Genomic DNA, 10,220 nt, shown 5'->3' with positions numbered 1-10,220 from the left:
TCCAAGTAGACTACTCTTGGATATATCCAAAGGATGCTTCATCCTTCCACAAGGACACTTGCTCAACCTTGTTCATTGCTGCTCTATTCATAGTAGCCAGAAGTTGGAAACAATCAGGTAACAGTTACCACTGGGGGAAGTCAAAGCAAGAATTCAAGCAAGGCAGGTACCTGGAGGTAGGCACTGAACCAGAAGCCGTGGGAGATTAATCCATGTTATTACTGTTTATAGGACTAATCTTTGATATTAAGACTACTTACTGTGCTGCTTACTAGCTTGTTTCTTGTGGCTTCCTTAGCTTGCTTTCTTATAATACCCACTACTACCAGTCCAGGGTGGCACCACCCACAGCGAGATGGTTAATTACACATCAATCATAAGTGAAGAAACCATAAGCCAATGTGGTAGGGACGTTTTCTCAACTGGTGTTTCCTCTTCCTCCATCACACTAGATTGTGTCAAGTTTCCTAAAAACAAGGCAGCACAAGCATGTACATTTCTAGAGAAATTGCCAGTGTGACATTGACTGTGACCACAATTAAGTTTTGTTGCAGTAAAACCAGCTTTCTGCAGTTCAGGAACTGAAGGGGAGGCATGGGGTCAGCAAACTAACCACTCACACAATTACTTTTTTATCTGAATGGGGAAAATTTCTCTGGGACTGGTGAGCAGGGCAAAAGTTAATTCCCTAGGGCTGGTGAAAGAGGGAAACACACACACACACACACACACACACACACACACACACACTTAACCTGTTAGGCTCTCTATCCTCTTTACTTCTCCCTTTACCCCTTTCCTGGTGTTTCCCTTTACATCTCTCCTGATGTTTACCTCCTGTATTCTTTAATTCTTTTTCCCTTACAGCTTATATACAGCAGCAAAATCTTTCAAGCAATATAAGAATTACAATGTGGTTACATTCTGTTTTTTAAGTGAATGATTACAATGCACACAAGTAAAAAACAGCATGTTTCCCATTTTCCTTACATGACAAACATTTTAAATATTAAAGGTAAAAACAAATTATTTCCAAGGACCCACATATGTTCATGTCTAAGCAACTTGTTATGGATTAGCAAAATGTAAGCAAGCAAGGTGTTTTTCTCAGCCAGTTCTTTTACTGGAAGGCTGCATTTTGCAGTTACAATCATTTCACTATTTATCTCAAAAGGTAATCTTTAAAAAAATCTTAAAAGAACCACAAATTTAAAATTTTATATATGAAAAGTATCTCTACTTTAAAATCTTCAGGGTGTATACTCACTCATCAAGAGTTTTTTTTTTATTATTATTAAATCATATCAGGAAGCTGAAGGCAGAAATGGATACAAGGAATTAATTACTACCCTTCATCACCAACCAATCATAGCAAGAGAGGTACATCTTCTGTGGGATGAGGACCAGAGAAACTTCTGGCTACATGCATCATCTAGCAATAGCCAGGCTGTTATTGTTCCTGTTCCCTGACCTCCACGTCCCTCACTCAATTATTAAGTGTGCCTTTCTAAACTTTAAATGCCCCCCCCCCCAAGATTTTCTACATCAAAGCCATTGACAAAAACATCTTAACCTAACTTTACTAACAATCTACATGTCTAAATTCTTTCTAGGGGTGATGGTTGAATCATTAATCTGCTCTAGCATCAATGCTTGGAAAAAGTCAATCACTATTATTATGTACCAGTAACACTGCCAGTGAGAGGTTCAAAACTCCCTTAGAGTTTTCATAGAACTTTCTATGTACATATGATTAGGAGGGACATGGTGACCTCGCAGGCAATAAACAGAGCTATGTCAGTAAGAACAGCATGCTGTTATGTAGTCCTCAGGGCTCCTGCTGTTTGCTGTTCCTCTCAAAACAATGACATCTGCACACAATGAGTCAGAAGCTGAGTGGTAGCCTTTGTTCTGAGTAACTTACTCATATATGAGGTGGACACTTAAAATGCTTTGCCACATTTTTCTGTGTTCAGTTACAGACTGTGTTGAGGGTACAGAGATAAACAGTGAGCTAAACTCCACTACATCATTGTATTAGTCTTTACTTTGTTATCATTTACTACATCGGAAAACAGTTTCACTATATTCAGCGCACATCTGTATGTGTCTCTTCAGTGTCTTGGAGCCTTTCATGCATTTTAATGCTGTCTTTGCTGGCAACTATCCTTGATTTCACCTATCAGCTGTTCTTCCTCCAAAAATAGTTTCTGTAGATGTGTTGCAAACAAGCAAAAGTTAGATACTGATTTTTTTCTGAAATAATAACTACTTAGTGATTTTAGTGAAAACAGTGTCTCGTTGAGAAAACGGTGTCCAGTGGATCTTACTGCCACTTGAAGAGTGGGAATACAGTGGTGGTTGCAGCAGCTTCTGTCAGCTCAGGAAGGGCAGCATTTCTCTCCCCTTTGATGGCGAGCTTGACTTACACAGCATCCCAAGAAGAACTTAATACCATCTTACTCCTTCTCTCCTTGATGTCACTCACGCCATTTACTATTTGTATCCTATTCAACTCCGAAAGGTAGTTCTGAGGGAAAATTCTCCAGTTTGTATTCTGAGAAGCCACTGTATATTTATTTGAAGTCATATGAGCACACCAAGATGTAAGAAAGGAAAGAGGAATGGGGCACTGTAGTACATGCTGTAATCCCAGCACTCAGAAGCCTGAAGCCACGGGACTGCCGTGAGTTCAAGACAGCTTGGGCTACACAGCAAATAAGAAATTCAGCCAGTATTATATGACAAAGTTTTGTCTCAAAACTCAGGAAAAAAAGGTGTGTTTGGGGGTAGGAAATAAAGGAAACAAGGAAAGAAGTCACATTTTGTGCTGACTTTTCTCTGCTCACTCAGTCCTTTCTTGTACTGAAATCCTTCAGCTGAGGCCCAGCCGCACTAACAATTTCCCATTCGTGTGAGAACCAAGCAGCAGTCAGAAGTTTCCCGACACTCTGTGAGAACTCCTGAGCTTCCCCAGTGCTCTTCTCAGGGCTCCAGTCACATCCTTGTTCCTCAGGCTGTAGATGAGGGGGTTCAGCATGGGTGTGAGGATGGTATAGAACACAGAAAAAATCTTGTCTTGGGATGGTGAATGGTAAGAATGTGGCACCATGTAGGTGTAAATGGCAGCCCCATAGAACAAGGTCACCACAGTCATGTGAGACGAACAGGTAGCAAATGCTTTCTTCCTCCCTTCCACAGAGCTCATATGGTAGACAGTGGTCAGAATCCGGGCATAGGAACAGATAACTACAGAGAACGGAATCAGCAGCATCAGAACACAGCACACATACATCACTGTCTCGTAGAGGGCTGTGTCTGCACACGCCAACTTCAGCACAGCAGGTGCCTCACAGAAGAAGTGATTAATCTCTCGAGAACTACAGAAAGGAAAACTCATGGTGATTGGGGTGAGAAGGAAGCCATCCAAAGATCCGCCAAACCAGGAGCCTGCTATGATAATCCAACAGATTCGGCGGCTCATGAGGACAGGGTATCTTAGTGGATTGCAGATGGCCACATAGCGATCATAAGCCATGAGGCCCAGAAGAAAGAACTCAGCTCCCACAAGGGTGAGGTAGAGAAAGTGTTGAGCTGTGCAGCCCACAAAGGAAATGGTCCTTTGCCCTAGCAGATAGTCGATCAACATCTTGGGCACAATGGTTGAGATGTACATCATGTCAATGAACGACAAGTGACTGAGGAGGAAGTACATAGGGGTGTGAAGGTGAGTGTCTGTCCGGATCAGAAAGATCATAATCCCATTGGCCACCAGAGCAGTGAGGAAGACGACAGAGATGATGGCAAACACCAGACCCGAGGTTTCCTCTGTGTTAAACAGCCCCATGAAAGTGAAGTCTGTAGATGATGTGTTGTAGCCTTCCATTGATCCTAAGATGCTGCTGATAGGATGTAAAACTTTCCCAATAAGATGGTGATACTTCCAGAGAATTTAAATTACAACCTATGGATTCAGTAAAAGAAACCATTCAAAACTAGTTTCCTTGGTATTTTTAAATTGATACACAACAACTGACTCATATAAGAATATTAATATCTATAAGTTTTAAGCACAATTTATCATTATTAATCAATAATTCCTTAAGTACATTGAGGAAGATGTCAGTAGATGTTACTATAACATAGTCATACTCATATTTTACATCACCTAAACTTATGTATTATACCATAGTCCAATGTGTATAAAGTTGGGTACCACTCATCTTACCTTAGGTGAAACTTGCTTGGTATTTTTTAAAGGTATCTTAGCAAGGGCCAGCATAGCTACCATCATCAAAACATTCCTGACCCTGGCTGTGCATTGTTTCTCTACCATTTAGCCCTGAGTGCATGTAATCTAACATTAGCACCATGTAATATTATGAGAGCACATTTGCTTCTGTTCACACATGTAACAATGAAGTGTGTAAGGCAAAATGCACTGGGAAGGCAGAGTGCTCTTGAAAACTCAGACATCAAAGGGTCTGAAAAACATTCTTACTTTTAAGAAGAAAATTTTATCTTAGGATGATGAGGAAATAGAGTTATGATTATGATTAGCATAAGCATTAGTGAGTGAGATTAGCAATTAGGATTCAGAGTAAAGAGCACAAAGAAGTACATAAAATGTATATTAGATTTTGAGCTACAATACACTTTTTTTTGGAAAGAATTTTTTTTTTTTGAGATAGGGTTACTCTGTGTAACCCTGGCTGTCCTGGAACTATCTCTGTAGACCAGGCTGGCCTTGAACTCATAGATATCTGCCTGCCTCTGCTTCCTGAGTGCTGGGATTAAAGATATGTGCCACCACTGCCAACAGAAATTTGAATTTTTGTAGTGTTCATAATTAACAAAAACTCAGTGACTGTGTCGCATAATCTCAGATATGAGTAAGGGAAAACATCATCACTGCAATGTATGTGAAAGACAAGGATGATCTTTTATGTGCTTTATGGCTAAGGTTACAGGAGACCTTTTCCCAAACTACCTGTGAGTTAATTCTAATCTGATGCTTTAGTAACACTCTAAACCCATGAGCATTTGAGATGATTGCAAGAAAACGACAGTGAGGACATTGTGGAGAGTATAGTTGCAGGTGCTGTGTATCCATCGATTACCTTTCCTAAATCAAGAGTGAGGACTGGTGAAACTCCCTTTCCCCAGTACTGAAAGCTGTGCCTGTCTTGTTGGCAGCTTGTTTGAGGGATTCCTCAAACAGGAGGAGTCTCAATTCATTCTGTGTTCTCACCATCTCCCAGAGCAGCAGCTTGGCATTTGCTATAGCTATCACATATGTGTCAAATATATGGATCTGCTTATTTTAGATATGTATGATCATTAACTTGATTGATGAAAATCATTTACAATGGGGCAATACTATAAATTGTTATAGCAAGGAGTGCTTCATCTTAAGCATTCAAGGTTACCATACTTACTTTATTTTTCTGATTTCAAAATGTTTGGTACCAAATTTAATAACTTACTCTAATACTATATAAGATTTAATTATTACTTACAGTAGTCCTACTTATTTTACCTTTCTAATTTATTTAATAGAGTTTATTAAGATATGTAAGTACATAAAAATGCTTGTAAGTTATAGAATAGCCTACACTATTCACATTCTGACCGTTTGCATGCTTCATAACTTTGAGTCTATGAGATCTTCTGACCCATGAGGATAGCCATATGTTGTTCTTCATATTTAAACACTTACCTCTACCCTTCAAACTCACTCCTAAACAGATCTTTAGAATTTTCTCCTGTCCATCATTTTTCAGTAGTGAGGTGGTCTTCCCATCACAGCACAGTGAAGACTAAATCTGAAAAACATTCCTCATCACAGCTGCCAGCCCTCTCTTTCTGTCTGCACAGGAAAGAGCTCATTTGTTGAAGAGAAGCTCCTTGCTGTGAATTAATAGGCTAAATAAACTGTCCTGACACGTTTATTATCATCTGCACACTCATTAGGAGGGAAGATCACAAGCCAAACTGTACTTGTTAAATTCTGCTGGTCACAGATTGTGTCCATTTGTAATGATTTAGTACACAAGAAAACAATCAGAAAACACCTGTAATGGTTCTGTACTTTCATTCATAAATGTGCCTCTGGGGTGACATAGCACACATGCAGTAAGACAAAATTTGAAAATAGTGAATTGAGTTCTTTTCCTGGTTATAATGTAAATTAATTCTCTGACCTGGAATTTTCTTTTTTGACTCTGAGTTTCAGTGTTTACTTAAATTAGATTGATCTAATGAAGCAGTCAGAGTTAATGATAGATTTGTCCTATTTTTTTCTAGTATTGAGTACAGGAAGAACATTTCTTCTCTGTTTTTGTACTAGACCCATCCTATTGCTGACACAGTATTTATACATTAAGCTTACAGGCAAGGCATATAGAGTTTTTCAAATTTGAAATTAAATAAGAAAACAGTATGTGATTATATTATGCCATACAAAGTATTGGCAATAGTTTGTAAAACTATTGAGAAATATGTTTCCCCCTCTGATAATAAGGAAAGAGCCTGGGCTTAAAATGAGAGGATCTGCAAAAGCTGCCTTTTTGTTACATAAAAAAACCCAGTTCCCCAACTATCCCTGTCCTTATACCCCCAGTTCCCCAACCAGCCCTGTCCTTACACCCCCAGTTCCCCGACCAGCCCTGTCCTTACATCCTCAGTTCTCCAACCATCCCTGCCCTTGACTGTGATGTGGGGGTGAGAATAAAGAACACTTCATTGTGCAGAGAATCAAGGTGCCTATGTTTAAATGTGTTTTATCTGTGACTCTCAAATAGCTTTTTAAACTTTTTGAATTTTTTGACATAATTACATACATACATACATAATTACATTTCTCCCTTCCCTTTCCTCCCTCTAAACTCTCCCCCACACCCTTCCTTTCTAATATTTTGTTGTGAACCAATCTAGTTCTCAAGACCAACGTTTAGTTACTTCTTAAGGAATAAAGGGTGCCAAATGAAGGACTTAGATACATAAATGTATTATAGAAGATGTATTGCACTTGCTGTATTCCATGGTGCCCTTTCCTGTGACATTTGCTTCTTATTCCAACAGGAAACCTGATTCTGAGAACACTTCATGTTTGGTTTGGGAGGTGTGAGATGATCACCGAGTCAGTAAATTGCTTTTGATTTGTATTCCAGAACTTGAGAGAAATGGTGTTGGATTAGAGCACACAGGAATAATTCAACCGACCCTCTCAGTGCTGTGGAAGGCCAGTCTTCATGTGCTGTGCTACTGAAGTGATGCTGAGGAGTCATCACCGCTTTGTCTTTCCCTTCTTAAATTCCTGCCCAATTTCAACAGGAACAGTTCTTCAATGTGAGGTGGAATAAACAAAAACTTGTCTAAGTACAGCAGAGAAACTCCTAGATTGTTCATCACATGGCTTAATTTAATCTATAATTTCATACTGTTTTAAAGAAAACCAAGCTGGGTGGCGGTGGCACAAATCTTTAATCCCAGCACTAGAGAGGCAGAGGAAGGCAGATCTCTGTGAGTTCAAGGCCAGGCTGGTCTACAAATTGAGTTCCAGGATAGACAGTGAAACCTTGTTTCAAAGCAACCAAAAAAAAAAAAAAAGAAAGAAAGAAAGAAAGAGAAAAGAAAACCACAAATTACTCATCCAATACTTTGAATTTTAAAAGCCTTAAAATAATTTGCTCATTTTTCCTGTATCACTACAAATCTCCAATCTTTTCTTACCATACAATCTAAATACTAGCTATTAAGCACATCACAACACACACTTTTTTTTGGTAAAAATTATAGAAGGAACACATATCATTGACATTTAACACCATTCATTTGATGATAAACTACTCCAACTAAGTGAGATCATCTGACACGTGAGATCAGTTCTCTGCCACATCCATTCAATATAGAAGGCATGTCTTAAAGGTGGGAAAAGTTACACATGATTTAACAAAATTTCCAGCAAACTACTACAATTTTACATTAATAAATACATTGTTAGAGTGAGAAAGGACTTTTTAGAAGATGAAAGGTATTCTGTTTCTACAGGAAAATATTGCTTCAATTAATAGACTTTCAGTTTGTACTGAGATTCAAATACACCAAGCAATCCACCATCATGTAACTCCATAACAGGATATAGTCTACCTATGTGATCAGCTTTTGTCAGAACATAACTAGACAAGATCCAGCACACACAGACCTTTATATATATTTAAGGACTAGAGGTGTTCTTCATATGCATGTCCTTCATGCATAAACAGATGCATACAAGTTTGTAAGAACTGTAACTTTAGTAATAGCAATCAACCAAAGACAGCATCATTAAAGAAAAAATAATGCATACCTAAATCCCCCAAACAGCATGTAATACCGGACCAAGAACACAGATTTTTCAGCCTCCAAGAGAAATATAACATTGCTTGCTTCCAATTGCTAGAGGGAAATATTTTGCAACTGAAGAAGAATAAATACCTGTGAACAACTTTTTCTGTTCTTTTAGGAGGAAAATCTTATGCCATTAAAGGATACTGGATCCATTTGGAGTTTCTGGTTGGAGGTCACTGGTAAGATAGGAAGTACCAGAGTGAGAAGATGAGGCGTTAAATAGTTTTCTGGAAAGCCACAGATAGAGACAGACAGAGCAGGTCTCTTCTCAGCAGTCCTCAGGGGACTTTGCTGACAGGCTAGCTTCATCCAATGGGACATTTTCTGATGGAGGAGAATGAATCTAAAGTCACATGGGCTTTGAAAAAGTCTTTCTGCTGCTGATTTCAAAGTGTTGATGAAGTATGACAAATTTATATGCTAAATGTGATTTCCTAAGGATTTCTTCAGAAATTTCCTGCCATTTCCCCATTAAAACAAATGTTATAAACAAGTGAAAAACAGATTTTTGTAATAGTTTAGTGTTTTATTAATATTTTAATAATTATTGATTTTGAAAGTGTTAATTACTATGTGCCAGAAATGTATAAAGAAAGCATAGGAAGTTCTCTTTTTCCATAATAGCATAAATATTCATAAAATATTGTATAGATAACTATTACATATGGATATATGAATTTGGGCTTATGTGTTTAGTTTCTTATGTGTGTGTATAACTATTCTAATGCTAATTATTATGCATCAACATAGATATACATCTGCCTCTGTATAATGTGCTTTGTATTTACATATAATCAACAATTTGTGTAGTTCTTAAAATATATCACAGGCTCCTTCAAGTGTAACAAATTATACTATGAACTATTCTTTTTCATTGAAAACAATTTCAAACAATATTCTGATCATTATTTCCCCTCCTAACCCATGAACCCAAGAAAACAATAGCATTTTTTTCAAATGATCTATTTTCAACACATGTATTGTTTAAATTAATGGGATTGGCAAACTATGTACTGATGAATGTCATTTTTGGGATAGACCATGAAGTGTTTCCCTCAAAATGTCTTTAATTTGAAATACCAAATAAATTTTTATAAACAACATGGATTATGATGCTAACTATTCAATTAAAATATTACAAATTTGTCCTTCATCCTCATAGATTCCATTTCACTGGAGCACTTCATGACTCTATCTCTGTTTCATCTCTAAGAATGAATGAATGAATGTCTTTCACTTCTTTATTTAGACTTTTGAGGCTGCTGTGAATGAGATTGTTTTCCTGATTTCTTTTTTGGTATGTTTGTCATTTGTGTGTAGGAAAACTACTGATCTGTGTTTGTTAATCTTGCATCCTGCTACACTGTGGAATGCATTTATCAGATGTAAGAATTTCTGGTGGAGTATTTAGAATCTTTTATGTTTAGAATCATTCAATCTGCAAATAAAGGTAATTTGATTCTTCTCTCCCTAATTCCTTTATTTTTTTACCTTTCTTGTTGCTCCAGCTAAGACTTCAAGCACTATATTGAACAGAAATGGTAAAAGTGGGCATCCTTTCTTCGTTCTTGATTTCTATCTTAGTTGGGGTTTCTACTGCTGTGAAGAGACACCATGACCATGGCAATTCTTATAAAGGAAAACATTTAATTGAGGTGGCAGTTTACTATTTCAGGGGTTTAGTACATTATTATCATGGTGGGGAACATGGCAGCTAGGAGTATGGTAGCATGCAGGTAGACATGGTACTGGAGAAGGAACTGAGTATTCTACATCTTGATCCAAAGGCAATAGGAAGTGAACTAAAACACTAGGTGTGGCTTGAGCAT

At 37.8% G+C, this 10,220-nt stretch overlaps 1 protein-coding gene across 1 annotated transcript; it reads right to left on the bottom strand.

The window, feature by feature from the left end:
- Window positions 1–2,932: 2,932 nt before the first annotated feature.
- Window positions 2,933–3,901, bottom strand: LOC114682458 (olfactory receptor 2T1). Its single transcript, XM_028856332.2, has one exon. The coding sequence runs from the start codon at window positions 3,884–3,886 to the stop codon at window positions 2,933–2,935; it is 954 nt and encodes a 317-aa protein (XP_028712165.1). The 5' UTR covers window positions 3,887–3,901.
- Between the last annotated feature and the right edge of the window lie 6,319 nt (window positions 3,902–10,220).

This window comes from Peromyscus leucopus, chromosome 9, assembly GCF_004664715.2.
Source record: "Peromyscus leucopus breed LL Stock chromosome 9, UCI_PerLeu_2.1, whole genome shotgun sequence".
NCBI classification, from domain to species: domain Eukaryota; kingdom Metazoa; phylum Chordata; class Mammalia; order Rodentia; family Cricetidae; genus Peromyscus; species Peromyscus leucopus.
This window is presented reverse-complemented; position numbering and strand designations above follow the sequence as displayed.

What these genes read in the sequence shown, in the direction of transcription:
- LOC114682458 (XM_028856332.2), bottom strand. Translation starts at nt 3,886, where the DNA reads ATGGAAGGCTACAACACATCATCTACAGACTTCACTTTCATGGGGCTG.